Raw genomic sequence first — 24,216 nt, 5'->3', positions numbered from 1 at the left:
ACCTAACAATTGCAATCAGTGTAGCTGGCTTATTGTACCCTCAATGAATCCCCAACAATAAAAAAAAAAAGAAAAAAAAAAAAAGAGTATGGAATGAATAATTGGATTGGCGTTTTGTTCTTTATCAATTTTGCATCTCAGTGAAACTTGTTAGCAGGCACTCAGCTTTGGAAGAGCAAGGAGGGCATCTTGTCTCATTTGCATTTGTTTTCTCATCCCTGATAGTCAAACGATTTTTGAATACCTGAATTGAAAAGAGAAACTATTTTAAACGTATACATTTTTATTTACAGCTGCTGCTGAAGGAAAAGGCAGAAGTGGGGAAGACTTTTTTCAAAAGGTAAGTTGATTTTTACTCTTGCCTCAGTGATAAGTTCAGAGGAAATTTGTCTGTCTCAACAGCTACCCTAGAAGCTCCAGGAAGTTCCCCTTCTATACGAAGGAGGATTGGTTTCAGTGAGAACGCTGGCAACACTCGACATGGCTGAGGAAAGGGAAAGATGCACTATGAGTCGTAACCATCCTAAGAAGGTTCTCTCTAGGGAAAATCTAATGAGATTTTGGCTTGAGGGCAAAGAAATAGAAAATAAGAAGGTGCCAAGGTGGGTGAATTCTTGCAGTACACTCCATGTGAAGAGTTCATAGTGCCAGGTAAGATATGGTATCCCATAGAATAAAGTGCTCTCCTTGTATGGAAAGAGGCCTTTCCTAAGGGAATTTAAATTTAAAAAATGTGAAAATGAAAACGCTATGCTGGCCAAATAGAATGTTCCAGGCCACCAGTTTTCCACTCCTGCTTTAGATTCAGGCTCTCGAAGTTTGTGTACTATGCTTGAAGTCTCTCACTTAGGATTAGCTGAAGTTGGTTAATATACAACTTGAATTTACTACATGGGCATTTTAGAATGCTCTGCCCTTAGCTGGGGCAGGCTTACCAATAACGGTAAGGAAAGAGGACACAAATAGCAGAACGCATACATTGACCTTGCGTTGGTTGTGATGATACAAATAGATGCTGTCTATGAGGATTTTGTTCATTGTTCTTCTGTAGCTCACAGATAGATGTAAAAAGCAGAGCGTTCACCTTTGATTCAACATTTTAAGAGCTGGATCAAAGCACAGTGTATATGGTCATAAAGGACTTTCATTCTTAGAAGATTTGCTAATATTTATCACTCTTTGCATAGCCATATATACGTTCCAGCAGTTTAAATGGAAACACATGTTTGAAGGCAGGAACATGTGCGTATCCCACAAACTATGCCTTGGAATCATGGATTCTATTCTTGGTCACAGGCTAATAAGGTTGCCGGATAATTAGGTGGCAATAGTTTTTATCTCTTCAGTTTCTTCTTTAGTTAAATGGAAAGTGTTTTCTTAATAGACAAGTGTCCATAAGAAATTCGGACACTGATACTGAAAAAAACCCTGAAACTTAAAAGGCAAGTATCCCACATTCCAGAAGAGTAATCTTTCAGTGTTTTGACTAGACAGAAGTAGACTCTATGGTTCATCTGCAGTCGGATGAAAGATTGGAGAAGTATGGAATTGTCCGCCAGGAACTTTCATCTAGTCACATGTATTCTAGTTTCACATAATGACATTTTAGGACAACTTTAAGAATGAAAAATAGGCCACTTTGCTGCTTACCAGTGTATTTGAAGACATATTTTTCTACCTCTAAAGTAATGTAAATATGATCTATATGCCTCTTATTGGAGTGGTTTTTTTTTTTTTTTTTGCTTTTGACTCTGGAGTATCACAAACAAAATTAAAACCACTCTTTAACTGAGTTTAAAGTTCAAATACTCTTAATTCTTTTAAAAACATTTTCTAAGTATAGAAAGATACTTACCTAGCTTCATCTTGGCTCTCTCAGATCAAGTTTGGAGGAGTATGAGACATTTATTTATTATTTTATACCATAAAAATATATGTAAAATCATAATAATTATGCTAATTAAATTTTGCTAAAGTTTTTGAATTATCAAATAGTAAAACTAAATTTTAAAATATCTTTCAGAATAAGAAGTGGCATATCTCCACAAAGAGTTTATATTTCAAGTTAACAGATAGTAATATCGTCAGATGCATTGTCTCATCGGAAGCTGTAGTGTACTGATGTTCAGCTTACTGTACACTTCAATGTCTCCCCTCGAGTCAAAGTTACTGTGTTTTTTATTTTTTCTTCAGAAATCTACCCAATTTTCTATGCGCTGTTTTTTCTCTGTGGGTTTGAAATATTTAATTTCCCTGATACTTTATTAGAGTACAAGGCTAAGCTGTTAAGACAGAGAACCCAGCAAAATAGTGTGTGAAGGAACAGAGTTGTTTTACTCTCATATAACATTCTAAGGAAAATATTTGAGCTTGGTGGCTTTGTCCTATGCTGTCAAGTAGTGACTCAGGCTCCTTCCAGGACATGGGGGGGCTCTTCTTTAAGGCATGACCCCATCTCCATGCTTGAAGCAGGGGCAGCATCACATCCAAAGCGAGCTGGTGATAAGGAGATGAGAGTCATGAGGAGAGGCACGTCATGCCCCAGGCTCAGGCCTGGGTGTGGCATCCGTCACTTCCTCTCACATGGTGTGGGAGAAAACTTAGTTCTGTGGGCTTCTGTAACAGCAATAATGAAGGAGAGGGGAGGAGCTTGGACATTTGGAGAAAAAAATTAGATTGTTAGGAAAAAAAAAGTACATGGTCAAAGTGTAATATCCTCATGTGGTATATTGTGAAACCTTTTGTATTAGGTTATAAGGGCTGCCGTGCCACACACTGGTGACTTGACCATGAGAAATGTATTGTCCCATGGTTCCAGAGGCTGGAAGTCCAAGATCAGGGTGCTATAGCAGGATGAGTTCCTTCGGAGGCTGTGAGAGAGAATCTGTTCCGTGGCTCTCTTCTAGCCTCTGATGGTTCACTGGTGACTTTTGGTGTTCTTTGGCTTGTGGAAGCATCACCCTGACCTTGGGCGCGTCCTTCGTGTGGTACACTCTGTCTGTGTGTCTGTGAATATCTTTGTGTCCTGATTTCTCCTTTTGTAAGGATACCAATCATACTGATTAGGGGCTTCATCTTATTGCATATGCAATTACCCTGTTTGCTAATAAGATGATGTTCTCAGGTCCCAGTGGGTAAGACTTCACCATATTGTGTGCAGGACAGTTCAACCTATTATATGTATAATGTCTTTTAATGCAGAAAATGATTTCATAGAAAAATTTACTACAAGTATAAATTTTACTATATTTTGATATTTATTTGATCTATGGATTTTAACTGCCTAGTCATTTATAATAAATCTGGCTTTGTCTGGAATAAATATATAGTTGACATGCAAAAAGCAAAGAATCTGTGGTCTCACCTTTGAAAGAGAACTACTTTTTTTCCTGTCTGTGCATATTAAAAGTGTACATAAAGTGATTTTTAATATTCTCTGGTTACACTATGTATTTGCATTGGATACATCCCAAATGTGTTTTCTGTATTAGGACTTTGCAAAGTTGTCCAGTAATTGTTCTTTTTGTTTGGCTCTAAGCACACTTAACAAAAGTTGGGAACGGATACAGTTTTATCAGTATTCTCTCTAGTTCTTTTTCCACTCCTAATGGCAGCTCTATCTAATTAAAGCACATGGAAACGATCTTCCAGGGTTTTTATGGTTCTTTGGGCAGTTATTCATGGCTTACTCACTGTCTGTCCTGTTTCCTTTTAATCAGTTCCTTTTTTCTTTCTCGTGTGAAATGACCATGGTCAGGTCTTGGAGGGGAAAATGTGTTGCAGTATCCTAGGTGTGGATGGGTGTAGTGATTGTGTTATGAATGTGACTCATCACAGCAAAATGTTTGAGGAATCTGCGATCCCAGTTACTGAAGAAGAAAGACACATCCAGTCAGCATGATTGGGGTTATGTACAGTATTTCTCCCTAAAGTACACATCATGTATTTTAAGTGTATGGATATCTTACCCTCTTAAAATGCATTGGATATTTCTTTGTAAAACAGATCTATAAATTGGCTTGTCACAGGAGCTAACAGTAAGACTAACATAAATGAGATAGTGTTGGGTGGCTTATGCAGTATATTTTTATCACCCTCAAATGCATCCTTTTTAGGCAAAAAGATTACTTTTGGCATTTCAAGGCTGGAAAATAACAAGTAGTGTCTTCCAGGACACATGTCTGGGAGGAATATTTGGCTCCTTCTGTAGCCCAAATTGAGAGTGTGAAGTGGTCCTAGATGGGGACTATGTAGAGCTTTTTATTGGGGAAATAGCAAAGATGATAAAATTGCTTCTACTTTCTCCACTGGCCATTATTTTTATATCTTGAGTAGATCTTGTCCCTTCATTAATAGAAATACATTTTGGTTTAATTATTTAAAAGTAAATTCAACTACCTACAGCCCATGAATGTAGTTTTCCTAACGCTGAGTCTCTACTCTTAAACATAACACCTCAAATTTGTTTTGAATAAGATCAGGATATTTTAAAGCTTTAATTTTAGTATTTGTTTCTATAGGTAATACAGCATGCTTCCCAGTTCAAATTTATGAAAGGGTAAATAGTGGCGAGTTTCTGGCTTCCCAGTGGTTTCTGAAGGTTTGTTGAAAAGACTGTGTAAAATTACAATGTTGGTCTCCAAGTTGTGTACGTATTGTCATCCATGAGTATCATTACCAATGGACATTTAGGACTGAAAGCTAACATTCAGGGTCACTGAGTTCTTATTACAGATTGCAATGCTGTTGTCTGAGAGTATTTCAGTGAGAGAATCTGTAACCATGGTTCTCTCTTTATATTACTCTCTGGATAGAGAAAACTGGATATTTAAAAGACTTAGAAGAAAGGAATAAGCTCTACTGCCAAAAGGTTGTATGATTATCCTGTAGGCAGTTGTTGTAGTTTTGCTTATCATCTGTTCTTCTGGTCTTCTGAGTTCTGTACCTGTGTACATTTGAACGCAAGAAGCCTGGGTGTTGATTTCATATTCTCTTAGCATGTTGAATGAATCAAGTTGTGTTGTAATGGTATATTTTTGCCATATATTTTGCCAGTCACTTCACACAAATGCTTTATGAAAACCACGTTTTGTATTGTGTTCCTCTTTCTGGAACCATGGAGGCAAGAAATTTCTTTGAAATTCTTTAAAATGTATGTTTTAATTATAGTGACTGGAACCTAGTTGCTAGCATAATGTCTTCATGCTAGTACATTTTTTTCAAGTGAATAATAATCTTAATAAGTCGTGACAGTTTAGCTGTTATTGAGATGATTTGTTGAAAGCAAACTCATTGGATTGTGTAGAAAATCATGGTATTCATGAAAACAGGGCTTTTAAGAAGGGTCACAGGGTAGGACTCTGGATTATAGATTTGTAGCACAAGTGACCATGGAAAGGATAAGTTAAGGGATTTATTGGTGTTCGTTTAACAATGTTCGTGTATTATTTTATAGAATGTGTAGATTACATGTCTCCCTTAATTTCTGCAGTTTTCAGTATTTCCTTTAATTGAAAGAACTTGATATTCAAACTTCCTTATTTATGGTTGATGTTAAGATTTCAGAACTATTTCCACATCATACAGATAAGCTAAAATGACACTAATAAAGTGATAATATATTTGTAAACATTCTGTGTGGTCAAAAGCAATTTTTTTTTAAGGTAGTGGCATTAGCTATTTGTGAGGAAGGATTAAGTTTGATTAATTTCAATCATAGGAGCTTTGCATTTGCTTTTGTAGTCTGCGTGTGTGTGGCTGTGTACACATGTGCATGTATTTGTATACTTTCATTGTTATGTTCAAATTGTTTTTATATCTTGGAGGGGCATAGGACAAATTCAGTCTCAATAGAACATTATCTGAAGGCCAATTTAAAGGATATTCATTGAGGCAATATTGTAACAATTTAAAAATAACCTAGGTCCTTAACAGTACAAAGTTTGAAATGTGGTATATCCAAACACTGGATTACTAACTATGTAGGCATTAAAAATAAGGCTCTTTTTGGAAATATTTAATGACTCGTGAAATTGATTACAGTATAAATATGAAAATTACCAAAAAAGGCATGTAAATAGCTCGACTCTAATATTGTTATATATATTTATGCCTAGAAAATGACTTATTCGTGGTTGATGGAATTATGGTTGATGGAATTGTAGAATTATTAATATATGGAAAAGTAATAATTCAGGAATTATGCCAACCTGTTAACCATGACTGTCTTAGTGGTGAGATTATGGTTGCCTTTTATTTTCTTTCTGTACTTTCCTATAATGAACCTCCACTACTTTTATAATCAGGAGTAATAATAACTACCATCTTATGAAGAAAAACTGATAATAATAGCTAAAATAGGTTGAGGCTGCCTGTGGAATCATAAATTATTATAGTTTATGAACATGCAATATTTTTTGGTGAAAGAAATCTAAGTCAGACTTTCATCAAGCACTAAAGTTACTTCTGTATTACCTATAATAGTTATAAAGATAAAACAAGTCTCCACATCAAGGTAGATCATTTTTAGGCAGTACTCAGTTTCAGAAAATTTCCCTCTTTCTATCATTCGTTCATTTTGCCTTGTTTTGCCATCCAGAAGTATAAAAAAAATTTGAAGATGGTTTTTATACCTATATGCTGCCTTTTCTTCAGACTAAAGATAGTTTCTTATCATATGACTTAGTTTTCAGACCCCTTAAGGTCCTATTCACTTTTAGTAGCAAGATCAGCATCCCATTTTATAGTAAATACGGCAGCAATATCTGGGTACAGTCTTCTAGAGATAGCCTGACCAGTAGAATTATAGTGACGACATAATATCTGCAAAAGGAATGGGTATACCAGAAGTATGTGAATATTAGATCAGTTTCTGTTACTATTGAGTTGATGCTATACTTTACCCCAATTAAAATGAAATGTTGGCTCCAATGTCATTTTTGGAGTACATGACATAAAATGAAGACTTTCTGACTTCAGACCAGCATAGAAAGCCTCCATGGATAGAGCTCACATGCTCCGTCTCTCACTATTTAGCTTGGAGACCATGTGGCAGATGTGGTGGCCAGAATAGGAAAGTGTGGGAAGCATAACTCTTGGAGATTTCGCCTGGTTTGGACCTTGACTCAAGAGTCATGATTTTTTTTTCCCTCACTCTGGGCTCCATAGATTAGCTGGGAAAAAGGACTCAGCCATGGGGCGATAGTCTGCACAATATGGTGGTTGGTGTAATGCTTTTCAGTACAGATAAGGTGATGTTTAGTAAAGAATTTTAAGTGTTACTGATGTAAAGACAAGTCCTGCCTAAAGCTGCAAGTTTTGCTAAGTAGAGCCGTGAGTTAGAGTCACTGTGGTATATTTAAGGGTCAGCCAGAAGGCTGGAGGCTAATTAATTCAGTAAAATAAATGTGTGGTGGATTTTGCAGACCTTTATATTTTGTTAAAATAGATTTCAAAATGATACCAAAGTTGATTATTCTGAAGTTTGTACCTCTGATATTTTACTTTTTTATCCTATCTAGGAGACTTGTAATGATTTGTTGTCATCTCATGAAACAGTTCTTTCTTCAAATGTGGGGCTCTTTCTGTTTTATAAGAATAAAATTTTGCTTGATTTCTTTAGTATTTTTCCATTTTATCTAGACAAAATACATTGCTGCAGAATTTGTCTTTTGACTGATTCGGTGCTTACCTTGCTTTGGTCTATGAGTAGTGCTTTTAATTTATGTGCTTTTTTTTTTTTTTATGAGACAGAGTCTCACTATGTTGCCCTCAATAGAGTGCCGAGGCATCACAGCTCATAGCAACCTACAAGTCTTGGGCTCAAGCAATTCTCTTGCCTCAGCCTCCCAAATAGCTGGGACTACAGGCACCCGCCACAATGCTTGGCTATTTTTTTTTTTTTTTTTGTCATTGTTGCAGTTGTATTTGTTGTTTAGCTGGCCTGGGCCAGGTTTGAACCTGCCAACCTCAGTGTATGTGGCCCACGCCCTAACCACTGAGCAACGGTGCCGCCCGATTCATGTGCTGTTTAGTTGACGTGAACCATACCTTCTTCTGTTGCTCTGTGTGTGTATTCCTGCCTTCCCATGTGAAGAAGGAGAGAAGCAGGCCTTATTTTACGCTGCCAGACTCTGTTTTCCAGCCACAGGTGACTGGACCAAGATTAGGCACTGGACCCAACAACGACCCCTCTCTATGCAGTGGGTGTGATCAGTGTGACGTGTTCTGTAAACTCAACAGAACCAAACTCATCTCAGTGAACCAGAGGGTGAGACATGGAGAAGGAGCAGGAATAGAATGGGGAAGTTTGTGACGTAGGCTGGGGTGAGGAGAAGCTGAGCATGATGGTGTTTGCCATGGGGAAGTGTTATGAGGGTGAGGATGCCGCAAGTAAGCAGTCGGGACCGTCCATGGAGGGGAGTGTGGTGCAGAGAAGCAGAGGTGCCAGAGCGAGAAGTGCTCTTGCCGGGAACTGGCGCAGTTCATGATGCTTGTCAGGTTCTCTTACCCGTGTCCTGGCAGTCTTCTCCTCTTTTCCTGACACAGAGAAGTCTACAAGGCCTAAATCAAAGAGTCAAATGATGATGCACAAAAGGCATTCAGTTACTGCAGTCATTGCATAATCCTCCTTTCTTCAAAGAGTTCATGCACTCACACCTTAAGAGTAGTTTCCTGGCTCAAGAAGTAGCTCAAATTTAAAGGAACAGTGCACTTTAGATCATGGAAAAGATATTTCCCTCCAATTTTCATTTAAAATGTGTATGTAGCAGCAATACTACAGTATCTTTTAAAATGTTAGACCAGATTATAACAGTATATGATGAATGTTCTCCATATATAACAAACACACCTTGTAAAAATAATATTTTTATTCAAGGTATGCTTGTTTTTGCTAGTCAGTTGCCAGATTATTTAGGTGTCAATGTTATTATCTTAGATGAGGAAAGCAAGTGCTGTGCTCCTTATTTTCCAAAACCCAAAACATTTTGTTATGGGTCTTTATCCTACATTTCAGGATTTCCCCCTTCTCTTTGGCCATTGGCATTAAATTTGTTTCCATCACTATTATCCATTTTTATGGGAAGTTTGTAGTCAGCCAACACGCAGAGAGGTTAGTACAGTATATAAACATTTTCTATTTTTCTTAATAATGGTTAAGCAGAATGTTACTCTATCCCTGTAAGTAACATGATTCTTGAATTAAATTATTAAATATCCTTTTACTCTCTCATTTTGTATGTTTAACAGTTGTGGCTTATCCCAAACTGGTTCATTTGCAGGCTCTTTTTTATTTCTTTGGATTTAAATTCCTTCTTAAAAGGAACTGTCTTCTGGTTTTATAAGTAGTGGAAAAGTAAACTTTATTTCCTTCCTTCCGTCCGTCCGTCCCCCTTCTCTTCCCCTTCCCTCTGTCCTTCCTTCCTTCCCTCCCTCCCTTCCTTCCCTCCCTCCCTCCCTCCCTTCCTTCCTGACAAAATGGTCTGGAAGTATGTAAGTATGGCTTTTCTCCCTTAACATTCACTACTTTTATTCTTTTGTCATCCTAGATTACCATCTAGTCATTCAAATTTTCTGTTTCTTAAAGGGTGAAGTAATGATAAGGTGGCGAAGGAGGGAAGTTAGCCAGAGATAAAAGTGACTGGGAGAAAATATGGAGGCTTCAGTGTTACCTGCTTGGTTTTCCTTCTTGAATTCATCATCAATTTCTTTTTTGAAAGAAGAATTAAAAAACAGCTTCAATTCCTACATATCTGTTCACTCTGCAGTTGCCAGGAAACCTTAGTCCCCTGTGAATAAGAAAACTTTGAACTCAATTAGTTTGGAGTGGTTTGTTTTCGTCAACAGAAATTCTTTTTTTTTTTTTTTTTAGAGACAGAGTCTCACTTTATTGCCCTCAGTAGAGTGCCATGGCGTCACAGCTCACAGCAACCTCCAACTCCTGGGTTTAGGTGATTCTTTTGCCTCAGCCTCCTGAGTAGCTGGGACTACAGTCACCCACCACAACGCCCGGCTATTTTTTTGTTGCAGTTTGGCCAGGGCCAGGTTTGAACCCGCCACCCTTGGTATATGGGGCTTGTGTCCTACCCACTGAGCCACAGGTGCCACCATGGGTGCTGTTTTATTTTATTTATTTATTTTTACATTTTTATTTTGTTTTAGTTCATTTAAACCACAGCACCTGTAATTTGCTAACAAATTTGTGACTTGGCAGAATAAACACCATGTTAGTTGAAGATAAGGAAACACTTTTTGAAATATCTCGTAGATCTTCTTAAGCGTACCACTCATGTGTAACACAATTTTGGTCAGCATTAATCAAGTCTTAATTTTTCTTCTAGATAATGTGGAGAAAATAAATAACATCCTGATGAAGATAGTTTTAATGTTCCCTTCAGGTCGACTAAACTTTAGGCAAGTTTCACGCTATCAGTCTCTGAACTCCCTTTACTCAGAGCATTTACTTCAGAAAATTTCCAATTGCAAAGTTTTTTTCTCTGTTTCTTCCATATGTCAATCTTCTCCCAGACTCTTGCCAGTTTTATAACTAAGGACATTCTTGCTCAAGACCTGGGACTATCCCTCTGAAACATAATCATCCAGGTAGATAGTGCCCCAATCTCAGTCTCTATGCAAGGGTAGGGGTCTCCCTTTCACCAGACCATTAGCAAACACAGACAGCCTATTTACTTTCACTAGACTCCTCTTGCACTTTTCCCACTACCTCACTCCAGTCCCTATATTCTTGTCCACCTTTTCTTTCAGCAGAGTTGGGTTCAATCTCTCTTCCCTATTGCAATTGTCTTTTTTTTATTATTGTTAAATCATAGCTGTGTACATTAGTGCAATCAAGGGGTAAAATGTGCTGGTTTCATATACAATCTGAAATATTCTCATCAAACTGTTCGACATAGCCTTGATGGCATTTTCTTAGTTATCGTATGTAGACATTTGTATTCTGCCTTTAGTAAGTTTCACCTGTACCCATTCTAAGATGCACCATAGATGTGGCGCCACCCATTACTCTCCCTCCACCATTACCTCCCCCCTCCCTTCCCCTTCCTTGGCCCTTTCCCCATAGTCTCATGCTATAGTTGGGTTATAGCCTTCATGTGAAAGCTAGAATTTAGCTTCATAGTAGGGCCGAGTACATTGGATACTTTTTCTTCCATTCCTGAGATACTTTGCTAAGAAGAATATGTTTCAGCTCCATCCATGTAAACATGAAAGAGGTAAAGTCTCCGTCTTTCTTTAAGGCTACGTAATATTCCATGGTATACATGTACCAAAATTCGCTAGTCCCTTCATGGGTCCATGGGCACTTGGGCTTCTTCCATGACTTAGCAATTATGAATTGGGCTGCAATAAACATTCTGATTCATATGTCTTTGTTATATTGTGATTTTTGGTCTCCTGAGTGTAAACCTAGTAAAGGAATTATAGGATCGAATGGCAGGCCTATTTTTAGGTCTCTTAAGTATTCTCCAAACATCCTTCCAGAAGGAACGTATTAGTTGCATTCCCACCAGCAGTGTACAAGTGTGCCCTTTTCTCCACATCCATGCCAAAATCTCTGGTTTTGGGATTTTGTTATGTGGGCTACTCTTACTGGGGTAAGGTGATATCTCAAAGTAGTTTTGATTTGCATTACTCTGATGATTAAGGATGATGAGCTTTTTTAAATGTTTGTAGATTGTGCGTCTGTCATCTTTAGAGAAGTTTCTCTTCAAGTCCCTTGCCCACCCTGAGATGGGATCACGAGTTCTTTTCTTGCTAATATGTTTTTTTAAAATTTATTATTTATTTTTTTAATTAAATCATAGGTGTGTACATTAATGCAATCATGGGGCACCATACACTAGTTTCATAGACCGTTTGACACATTTTCATCACTCTGGTCAACATAGCCTTCCTGGCATTTTCTTAATTATTGTGCCAAGACATTTACATTCCATATTTACTAAGTTTCACATATACCCTTGTAAGATGTACCGCAGGTGTAATCCCACCAATCCCCCTTCCTCCGTCCACCTCCCTCCTCCCTCCCTTCCCTTTCCCCCTTCCCCCCTATTCTTAGGTTGTAACTGGGTTATAGCTTTCATGTGAAAGCCATAAATTAGTTTCATAGTAGGGCTGAGTAATTGGATACTTTTTCTTCCGTTCTTGAGATACTTTACTAAGAAGAATATGTTCCAGCTCCATCCACATAAACAAGAAAGAGGTAAAGTCTCCATCTTTCTTTAAGGCTGCATAATATTCCATGGTGTACATATACAACAATTTATTAATCCATTCGTGGATCGATGGGCACTTGGGTTTTTTCCATGATTTAGCAATTATGAATAGAGCTGCAATAAACATTCTGGTACAAGTATCTTTGTTATGGTGTGATTTTTGGTCTTCTAGGTATATGCCTAGTAGAGGAATTATAGGATTGAATGGCAGATCTATTTTTAGATCTCTAAGTGTTCTCCATACATATTTCTAAAAGGATTGAATTAATTTGCATTCCCACCAGCACTGTAGAAGTGTTCCCTTTTCTCCACATCCATGCCAACATCTCTAGTCTTGGGATTTTGTGATATAGGCTGATCTTACTGGAGTTAGATGATATCTCAAAGTAGTTTTGATTTGCATTTCTCTGATGATTAAAGATGATGAGCATTTTTTCATATGTCTGTAGGCTGTGCGCCTGTCTTCTTCAGAGAAGTTTCTCCTCAAATCCCTTGCCCAGCCTGCGATAGGATCACTTGTTCTTTTTTTTGCTTATACGTTTGAGTTCTCTGTGGATTCTGGTTATTAGACCTTTATCGGAGGTGTAACCTGCAAATATTTTCTCCCATTCTGAGGGCTGTCTGCTTGCTTTACTTACTATGTTCTTGGCTGTGCAGAAGCTTTTTAGTTTGATCAGGTCCCAGTAGTATATTTTTGATACTGCTTCAATTGCCTGGAGAGTCCTCCTCATAAAATATTCACCCAGGCTGATTCCTTCAAGAGTTTTCTCTGTACTTTCTTCAAGTATTTTTATAGTTTCATGTCTTAAGTTTAAATTTTTTATCCAGTGAGAGTCTATCTTAGTTAATGGTGAAAGGTGTGGGTCCAGTTTCAATCTTCTACAGGTTGCCAGCCAGTTCACCCAGCACCATTTGTAAAATAGGGAATCTTTTGCCCACTGAATGTTTTTAATTCGCTTGTCAAAGATCAAATAACGGTAAGTAGCTGGATTCATCTCTTGGTTCTCTATTCTGTTCCAGACATCTACTTCTCTGTTTTTGTGCCAATACCATGCTGTTCTGATGACTATTGATTTATGGTACAGTGTCACGTCTGGTAGCGTGATTCCTCCTGCTGTGTTTTTATTGCTGAGTAATGTTTTAGCTATTCGAGGTTTTATCTGATTCCATACAAAACAAAGTATTATTTTTTCAAGATCTTTTTTTTTTTTTTTTATTGGCATGAGCCATCACTCCTGGGCTATTGTTAAAGACATTTTATTTTATTATTAAATCATAGCTGTGAACACTAATGTGATCATGGGGCACCATACACTGGTTTTATAGACTGTTTGACACATTTTCATCACACTGGTTAACATAGCCTTCCTGTTTTCAAGATCTTTAAAATATGACAATGGAGCTTTATTAAAAATTACATTAAAATTATATATTGCTTTGGGTAGTATAGACATTTTAACAATGTTCATTTTTCCAGCCATGAGCATGGTATGTTTTTCCATTTGTTAACATCTTCAGCTATTTCTTTTCTTAACATTTTATAGTTCTCTTTGTGGAGATCTTTCACATCCTTTGTTAGGTATACTCCCAACATCTTTCATCTTTTTGGCACTACTGTGAAAGGAATAGAGTCCTTGACTGTTTTTTCAGCTTGGTTATTGTTGGTATATATAAAGGCTACAGATTTATGGGTGTTGATTTTGTAGCCTGAGACATTTCTGTGTTCCTTGATCACTTCCAAAAGTTTTGTAGTAGAATCCCTAGTGTTTTCCAGATATACAGTCATATCATCTGCGAAGAGTGAAAGTTTGATCTCTTCTGACCCTATGTGGATACCCTTGATTGCCTTTTCTTCCCTAATTACAATGGCTAAAACTTCCATTACAATGTTAAAGAGCAATGGAGACAATGGGCCACCTTGCCTGGTTCATGATCTAAGTGCAAATGATTTCAGTTTAACTCCATTCAATATGATATTGGCTGTGGGTTTGCTGTAGTTGGCCTCTATTAGTTTAAGACATGTCCTTTCTATACCAATTTTCTTAAGTGTTCTGATCATGAAGGGATGCTGGATATTATCAAAAGTATTTTCTGCATCAATTGAAGGAATCATATGGTCCTTGTTTTTTAGCTTGTTTATGTGCTGAATTACACTTATAGATTTACATATATCGAACCAGCCTTGGTTCAAGATAAATTCCAATTGGTCGTGGTGTCTAATTTTTTTGACGTGTTGTTGGATTCTGTTTGTTAGGATCTTATTGAGTATTTTAGCATCAATATTCATTAGTGATATTGGTCTATAATTTTCTTTTCTTGTTGGGTCTTTCCCTGGTTTGGGGCTCAAGGTGATGTTTGCTTCATAGAATGTGTTGGGTAATATTCTTTCTTTTTCTATATTTTGGAAGAGATTTAGTAATATAGGTACTAGTTCTTCTTTAAAGGTTTGGTAGAATTCTGACATAAAGCCATCTGGTCCCGGGCTTTTCTTTTTAGGGAGATTTTGTATACCTGATGCTATTTCAGAACTTGATATAGGCCTGTTCAACATTTCCACTTCATTCTGGCTAAGTCTTGGTAGGTGGCGTGCTTCCAGGTATTGGTCAATTTCTTTTTTCTTTTTTTTTTTTTATTAAATCATAACTGTATACATTGATATGATCGTGGGGCATCATACACTCGCTTCATAAACCATTTGACAGATTTTTCTTTCAGATTTTCATATTTCTGAGAGTAGAGTTTCTTGTAGTATTCGTTAAGGATTTTTTGAATTTCTGAGGGGTCTGTTGTTATTTCATTGTTACCATTTCTGATTGATGAAATTAGGGATTTTACTCTTTTTTTTCCTGGTTAGGTTGGCCAAAGGTTTATCTATTTCATTGATCTTTTCAAAAAACCAACTTTTGGATTTATTGATCTGTTGTATAATTCTTTTGTTTTCAGTTTCATTTAATTCTGCTCTGATTTTGGTTATTTCTTTTCTTCTGCTGGGTTTGGGGTTGGAGTGTTCTTCCTTGTCCAGTTGCTTGAGATGTGCCATTAAGTTATTAACTTCCTCTCTTTCCGTTTTCTTGAGGAAGGCTTGCAGTGCTATACATTTCCTCTTAGGACTGCCTTTGCAGTATCCCAGAGGTTCTGGTAATTCGTGTCTTGATTGTTATTTTGTTCCAAAAATTTGGTGATTTCCTTCTTAGTCTTGTCTATAACCCATCTATCCTTCAGCATAAGGTTGTTTAGCTTCCATGTTTTTGTATGGGTATGCAGGTTCCTGTTGTTATTGAGTTCAACTTTTATTCCTTGATGGTCTGAGAAGATGCAAGAATATTTTCTGCTTTTTTAAATTTGTTGAGATTATATTTGTGGCCTAGGATGTGGTCGATTTTGGAGTATGTTCCATGGGCTGATGAGAAGAATGTGTATTCAGTATTGTTGGGAGGAAATGTTCTGTAGTTGTCTGTTAATAAATCCAGATGTTGAATGGTTGAGTTTAAATATAAAATTTCTTTGCTTAGCTTCTTTTTGGAAGATCTATCCAGCACTGCTAAAGGGGTGTTAAAATCCCCAACTACTATGGAACTGGAGGAAGTCAAGTTGCTCATGTCTGTTTGAGTTTTTCTTATAAATTGAGGTGCGTTCTGGTTGTGTGCATAAATATTAATAATTGAAATCTCATCATATTGAGTATTACCTTTAACAAATATGAAGTATCAATCCTTATCCTTCCTTATTTTGGTTGGTTTAAAGCCTATTGCATCTGTGAATAGGATTGCAACATCTGCTTTTTTCTGGTTTCCATTTGCCTGGAGTATAGATAACCATCCCTTCACCTTGAGTCTATATTTGTCTTTTAATGTAAGATGCGATTCTTGTATGCTGCAGATATCTGGCTTGAGTTTTTGGATCCAGCCAGCCAACCTGTGCCCCTTTAGAGTACAATTTAAACATTCACATTAATTGAGAATGTTCATAACCCTTTTGAGAGTCTGGTGGACATTTTTAATCCTTTTGCAACTGTGGAAGTTGGAATTTGATCAAAATTTTCTGGGTGGGTTTACTTTTGTGGTGGAGGGTTACGCTGGTCTTTATGGAGGATAGGTCTGAGAATATCCTGGAGATCTGGTTTAGTTATGGCAAATTTCTTCAACATGTGAATGTCATTGAAGTATTTAATTTCTCCATCATAAATGAAACTCAGTTTAGCTGGGTACAGGATCCTGGGTTGAAAGTTATTTTGTTTTAGGAGATTAAAAGTTGATGACCGTCCTCTTCTAGCTTCAAAGGTTTCAACAGAGAGATCTGCAGTTGTTCTAATATTCTTCCCCTTGTAGGTGATGGTTTTCTTTCATCTGGTTGCTTTCAGAATTTTCTCCTTCATATTAACTTTAGTGAAATTGAGTATGATGTGTCTGGGGGATGTCTTATTTGGGTTGAGTCGCGTTGGAGTTCTGAAACTGCTATCTGAATTTCAGAATCTCTTGGCATGTCTGGAAAGTTCTCCTTCATAATCTCATGGAGAAGAGACTCTGTGCCTTGTGAAGCCACTTTGTCACTTTTGGGGATCTCTATAAGACAAATATTGGTTTTCTTCGAATTATCCCAGAGCTCTCTGAGAGAGTGATCTGTTTTTGCCCTCCATTTCTCTTCCTCTATGTGAGTTTGGGAGCATTCGAAAGCTTTGTCTTCAATGTCAGAAATCCTTTCTTCTGCTTGCTCCATTCTGTTACTGAAGGATTCTACTGTGTTTCTCAGATCTTTGAGGGCTGCAACTTCTTATCTCAGTGTGTCAAAATCTTTGGTCATTTGGTCTTTGAATTTGTTGAATTCTTGTGACATCTTTTGGGTTACTGCTTGGAATTCAAATTCGATCTTATTTGCTATCCAGATTCTGAATTTGATTTCTGACATCTCAGCTATTTGTTTGTGCATGGGATCTTGTGCTGTGTCTGCCCCATTGATCTTTAGAGTGAGTTGATCTACTCTGATTATTCATATTGCCAGAGTTTTTCTGTTGATTTTGCCTCATGATTGTTTTTCACTGTTGATTCTGGCCATCCTCAGAGTTGGGCAGTTGTCTCTCCAACATAAGACCCCAGCGGGATCACTCTGTTGTTGCTGGATCTTTGTAGGGAGTGACGCTGTGTAGTTCCTCTGGGGCTGCCCCAGCTAGGGAGTTCTGGTTGTAGAAGCAGCTCTGGAGTGTGACACACCAAGATCCAGCAACAGGGCGGGAGGTGCTGCAGATTGTTCTGGGAGTGCTTGTGTCCAGTGAGTTTGGCACAGAGAGCCCAAGCTCCAGCAGTCTCTGGCCAGGAGAAGGGCTCTGTGCAGAGGCAGTGAGGGCTCCGGAGGGCATGTGGCTCCCAGGGTCCCTGATCAGATGAGCGGGCCAGCGCTGAGGCAGGAAGGGTACAGGAGGGAAGATGCAGGGTTGCACGCCTCCTGCACTTCCTGGTCAGGGCATGCAGAGACCCCGTGGGCACAGGTCGCAGGTCAGGTGTTGTGGCACAATTCTTATGGAGGTCTGAGCAGCGCCAAGCCCAGGAGTTTGAGATTGCTATGAGCTGTTATGCCATGGCACTGTACCCAGGGCAATAGCCCGAGGTTCCAGTGTGCCAAAACCAGTCTCACTCTGCCCCTGACGGTTAGGGCTGTAAGGCAGCTCAGTCCCCACCTTTAGGCTGCTCAGTCAATAGGTTACTAGCTCCCGCCTGATCCTTGCTCTGTGACCCTGAGGGCAGAACTTGCCGGGGCAGTTCTCTCACCATGGTTCCCTGCAGCCCACAGCTGAACACCATTATCTCCGACCCGCTCAGTGGCTCAGTCTGGGGCCCTAGACAATGCAAAAGTTTCTCCGCACTGCTGCTCAAGCTCTCTTGGCAGTTCAACTGAGTGCCAAGTCCAAAAACACCTAAGCAGTTCATAGGTAAGGCCTTTCCGGTTTACAGTCTCACTGCTGTTTTTACTTACGGCTACCGACGGGATTAGGTCGATCGAACACACGCAACCACTTGCCAGTTTTCCACTGTTTTTGTCCTCCTCTTGGGGTCCAGAAGTCCCTTGCTGACCCCCTGTATCCTCAAAGGGATGATTATAGGCAGATCCCCGCAGCCAGAGATGTCTGGAGTCTTATCTCCCCAGACTCACCCTGTCCAGTTGTACAGAATCTGTTACTCGGCCGCCATCTTGGTCTACCTTCCCTTCAATAGCAATTCTTCCTGTAACATTTTTCTATGACATTAGCTGTTTCAGTAGTCCATGTGTGAGTCAGTAGGAGGTGCTGTTTTATAAGCTTCCTGGTGTATTCCTAGGTTTTTAGCTTTGGAGAGCCTAAGATTTTTTTGGCTTCAGCCAATATACATTGAGAGGGAAATAGTAGCAAAATTAAGGAAGTAATGTTTTTTAAGACTTAATTGGAACATGGCGATGTCTTTTCTCATTTGAGTATCACTTTACTTTTTTATTCTTTCTCATACATTAATAATAGGATGAGCTACCTCCTAATGCCTGAAATCTAAAAACTGTCCTGCTTTCTTCAAGGTGCCATAGAAATACTGAAGCTCTTTGACTTTCAAGGAGGTTTCAATGTGAAGGGAAAAAAATACTTAATAGGAAGAGGTTATTGTGAATGATTATGTATAGACTTGCCAGAGATGTTAAGGACGTCACTTATAAGGGTATAATTAGCATGTTGGGTAAGATGAGGAAGAGTTTCTGAGCAGAGAGCAGTTTTGGATTAGCTTGGGATGCCTTCCACACTTGTGACTCTATGACCTGAATATTATAGTGAAGCCACAATGCAAATGCATTTCCAGCAGAAAGAACTAGCTGATTGCCTTTCCAAAGGCAGAATACGGGACAGAGTTGACTGTTTCCCTGGCATATGGCCCAGAGAACAGATTAGTTAAAAGTGATGAATATCATTGTATCATTTCATCTGAGCTAATTATTCACAAATTGTTTAAAGATTTACAACTTTAGAGGGTAAGTGGAAATATTTGAAATCTAAAGTAAAGGTAGGAGACTGTATTGTTTTTATTCGTTGTCTACTCAAACATGATGAGAGTTAAAAATGATAGGATAACCAAACATTTTGCAATGTAGTGTGCTTTGCAGCTTCTGACTTTTTTACTGCTGGGCTTAGGGATGTATTATTACGTTTTTCTTCTTGCTGTGTTCCTGGATGATAAATGCGTTCCCAGGCAGATTAACGCTTAACTGTGCTTTGAAACATGATTTTTCAGTTATTGTGATACATGTGTTACATTTTGGATGATAAAATAGCCAAGTTCAGAATGACAGCCATAAAATAGTTAACATCATTTAGCTAAGTTCTGAACTTTCTATGATACGTAGTTTTTAAAAATGTATTTTCCAGGAAAACAGTTGAAAGTTTTGGCTTTGCAGTTTACTTCTGGCTGTGCTTTATGGAAATCAGACTAAAACTTCTGAGAAATAGATAAAAATGATTCAAATTTGGCAAGTAATAGAAAATTTGGTTCTATTTGTATAAAATTAAAGATTCCCTTGAAGAAATCGTTGGCTTTCAGTTTAGCATCCTCTAAGATTAGCATTAAATCACTGGGATAATGATAAACAAGTGCAGAAAGGAGAAGGCCAGGAATATTCGAGATCCAGTATCATATGCAGAGTAAATGCAGCCAATTTTCAATTTTTCAGGGGCAGATTTTCTAGCTGAATTATTAACTGGAATTCAAGTTCCCTTCCCTATTTCTCCAGTTCTACCATCAACTATTTTAGTGATAGTAAACTCTTTCTTATTCATGTTTTTTTTTTTTTTTGTAGAGACCGAGTCTCACTGTACCGCCCTCGGGTAGAGTGCCGTGGCGTCACACGGCTCACAGCAACCTCTAACTCTTGGGCTTACGCGATTCTTTAAGACAGAGTTTTATTCTGTTGTCCTGGGAAAGTTCCTTAGGTGATTTTAATGTGCAGCCAAGGTCGGGAAGTACTGATGTAGAGTGTGGATAACTACAATGAGAAATTCTAGGCCGGGCACGATGTCTCAAGCCTGTAATCCTAGCAAGCTGGGAGGCAGAGGCCCATAGATTACTTGAGCTCAGGAGTGTGAGACCAGCCTGAGCAAGAGTGAGACCCAGTCTATACTAAAAAAAGAAAAACTAGCTGGGTGTTGTGGTGGGTGCCTGTAGTCCCAGCTACTGAGACTAATGCAACAGTCACTGAGCCCAGGAGTTTGAGGTTGCTGTGAGCTATGATGGCACCATGGCATTATACCCAGGGTGACTGAGACTCTGTCTCCAAAAAAAAAAAAAAAGAAAGAAAAGAAATTCTAAATTCATACAGGTCTCTACTACTAAAGGAGAAGGAATTAACAGTTGGACTTTGAACAATGCAGTGGTTAAGGGTACTGATGCCCCCCCCAATATAGTCACAAACGTGCATATACATATATAGTTTTTGATTCCCACAAAACTTAACTACTAATTGCTTACTGTTGTTGACTGGAAGCCTTCCAGGTAACACAAAATGTCAATTAACACATATTTTATATGCTTGTATGTATTATATACTTTATTCTTATACTAGAATAAACTAGAAAAAAGAAAATATTCTTAAAATCATAAGGAAAGCATATTTACTTCATTAAGTGGAAGTGGATCATCAAAAAGGTCTTCATTCTTATTGTCTCCATGTGACGTAGGTAGAGGAGGAAGAAGAGGAGGGCTTGGTCTTGCTGGATCACGAGTAGCATAGAAAATTTACGTGGAAGTGAACTTGTGTTAAGATTCAATTGTATATGTATTTTGTGTGTGTGTGTCATTTAATCATAGATTTAATTTTCTATTCAGCTTCGTTCTTTTTAGAACTATATGTTCCATGATATGATTTTGGAAAGGCTGTACTGTGAAATACTGGTTCTGCACTAGGTTAATGAATATTGTATAAAAACAATTCTGTGGTGGGTGACACTTGTGGCTCAAAGGAGTAGGGTGCTGGCCCCATACACCGGAGGTGGCCGGTTCAAACCTGGCCCCAGCCCAAAAAAAGTTCCATGGTGAGGTCAGTTTGAGAAATGCAGCCATATACAGTTAAAAAAATATTCTTTCCTGCAGGACTGATTGCAGCCTTTAATGCTAGTTATTTGCATTTTATGATTTTTTTTAATAGAAATATGTAATATCAAGTACTTCCAAGTGTTACTTGATGAAGTCACTTTTTCCCCCCTTGGTAGAAACTCCAGTCCTCAGACTGAAACAATCAATAAATCATTTGGAAATTCTTTTTTCACTGACCAAGATCTGTGTCAGGCTGTGGGTGATACAGGTATACAGTGGAATTTTCTTAAAAAGTTTCTTAGTGAGCTTCACGAGAGGGATGAGAGTGTAGATGATCTCGGGGTACATGATTCTTTCTTAAAACACAACTGTCATCATTTTATATCCATGTTCAGCATTTATTTGACAATTCCCAGTTGCCTCCCAGGTAAAGCTAAATAAACGTCCTCCTTTGGTGTTAGACATTGGTACAGTCTGGGTCCTTCCCATGTACTTGTTTCCTGTTGCTCATCAACTTAATCCCTTCTTGCATCAAACCATTATCCCCAAGCCATGACCATTCTTAACTCTAATGGCTATAGATAAAAATACCTCCCGATCTAGGAAGTCTTTTTGTCATCTTCATCTCTGGCCCTCTCCAGTAGTTGTAGCTAAAGGGGCGCCATTTTGTGGAGTATTCTGGACCAGCCTAGAAAGTTCCAATTTCTTTGTATATGACACTTATATATCTGTGTCACTTCGTCTAAATTTTATTTAAAAAGCTAATTTTCTTGTTTTGTTCCTTTGAGTTGATACATTAATAGTCCAGACGGTTTTTGAACTCTCAAATTGACTCAAGTGTTTTGAAACCTAACACACTGTTTTTTGTGTGTGGCTGGAGCTAAGTAAATTTGTGGACTTGTGGTGTTATAGGACTGAGAGGAACCATGGAGATTTCCTAGTTTTAGTGTACAAATGAGGAAAACATTAGCGAGAGAATTTAGGTGATTTGTTTACATCATGTGACTATTCAGCTGTTGAAGCTGGGAAGGAATCCTGATTCAGCGTTCTGTTTACTACACTAATAGTTCACATCTTTGTGAAATTCATGTATCTCTTAAGAAAAAAATAAAATAAGGCTGGGCATGGTGGCTCATGCCTGTAATCCTAGCACTCTGGGAGGCTGAGCTCAAGAGTTTGAGACCGCCTGAGCAATAGTGAGACCCTGTCTCTACTAAAAATAGATTAGCCAGGCGTTATGGTGGGTGCTTATAGTACCAGCTCCTTGGAGATAATCCTAGCACTCTGGGAGGCTGAGGTGGGAGGATCACTTGCACCTGAATGTATACCAGCCTGGGCAACAGAGTGAGACTCTGTCAAAAAGAAAAAAGAAAGATTAAAAAAAATTAAAATCTCATGTTTATCTTTCTTGTTAGTGGAAAAAGGTAGAAAATATTGTTCCTTAAAGCAGTAAGAGATAGTGATGTCTTGTTCTTCCATCTCATATATCCCCAACACACACAGAAAGATACTATAGAGGTTCTTAAGGAGTGGTTGTCTGATATGGTGCTTGGGAAGCAGATTTTTATAAGTTGGATGTTGCAGAAGTGATTGTGATGTGTCTTTCACCATACATGTCTCCTCCTCCCGCTCTCTTCCCTCCCATTATTCACACCAGGCTAGCACCTTGAATGTATCAGTGAATGAAACAAATAAGAGATGTCAGTACTATAAAGAATACTGAAGTAGGAGTGTGAGATATGGCCTTGAGAACCAGCACAGTCACCAGCTGCAAAGTCTTGGGCAAGTTATTTGGCAGCTGAGCTTCAGTTGTCTTACTAAAAAAATGGGGATAACTCCTTTTATAAATGGTGTTAAAATAAGCTGAAATATGCACTCACAAGTGCTTTATAAACAATAAATCACTGAACAAATGTGAGGGAAGTCCCTTCCATCTCAATGTTTGCATCTTCCAGGCAGAGGAAGGGCTGCAGGGCTGCTGTTATGAGATGAAGCTCCCTGTCTTCAGTTGCTTGGAGGAAATCATACACAGTTCTATAATATTTTTGGCAGCTCATCCGAGTTTACAGTGGCTGTAACTTTTATTTGTGGTTACACTTTTTTGGTTTGTATATGGAGAATAGATTCCATTTGTTGTTTTTATTTAAATATATTGATGTTTTGCATTTTAGAGTAAAAATGTTTTCTTTTCCTAGGGGAGACTTTCTTTTTCTTTTTTTTATCTTTGGGGTGGTGGTGAAAATGTTAAGTTCTCATGCAACAGGACAATTGGTCACTGTTAGAGATATTATTTTTCCTTTGTTATGAAATGGAAAATTGTCGGGAATGGATAGGCTATGGTTGGATGAGATTTGCTACCAATGAAGAATTATCAGGGCAAAGTGAACTTTCATTTTGGATGCAAAAATATTTCTGTTTTGCTTGGAAGAATGGGATATAAAGAAAATCCAAGCAACGTCTTGTTTCAGGAGCTGCCAGTTCCCTCTGTGGCTCACGGAACGTTTCGTGTCTCGGCCACAAGAATTTGCTGTTGTGATTGTGACAGGCACCGTCTGCACTCCTCACGCATGCTTTGCTTCCAGCCTGTGGCTTTGCAACCCTTTGGTCAGAGGCGATGAAAGTCCTTCTAAGGCTACTCATTAACTCCTCCTTCTACAGCCCCCTGGCCCCCTGGTATGGGTAACAAGTGCCATGCATCTTTATCCTTAGGAAAGTTTTCATTGACTAGTGAGTGCAGGGCACCGTCTTGGACCTATGCAAAAAACAGGATAGGATAGTAGATTCTGCCAGTTGTTGATTGTGACTAGAGGAACTCTGTTGAGGATCAGTGTAACTGCCGATGTGGTGTAACGTACAAATTGGTGGACCATAGGGTTTTGGGTGACTAAGTGCTGCGGTGGTCAGCGGAAGCCACTTAAACAGGATCAGTAAGGTAAGGAAGGCCTAGG

The 24,216-nt window shown here is 38.4% G+C and overlaps 1 protein-coding gene across 2 annotated transcripts in view; it reads left to right on the top strand.

Annotated features, from left to right (window-relative positions):
• BICC1 (BicC family RNA binding protein 1) overlaps positions 1–24,216 on the top strand; it is a 320,218-nt gene that overhangs the window by 94,497 nt on the left and 201,505 nt on the right. For both annotated transcript variants that reach the window (XM_053585644.1, XM_053585645.1), the window contains exon 2: positions 294–340. In XM_053585644.1, coding sequence (XP_053441619.1) covers positions 294–340 — 47 coding nt within the window. The remainder of the gene's footprint in view (positions 1–293; positions 341–24,216) is intronic.

Source organism: Nycticebus coucang, chromosome 3, assembly GCF_027406575.1.
Source record: "Nycticebus coucang isolate mNycCou1 chromosome 3, mNycCou1.pri, whole genome shotgun sequence".
Lineage (NCBI taxonomy): Eukaryota > Metazoa > Chordata > Mammalia > Primates > Lorisidae > Nycticebus > Nycticebus coucang.
The sequence above is the reverse complement of the archived record's forward strand: the minus strand, read 5'-3'. Positions and strand labels throughout refer to the sequence as shown.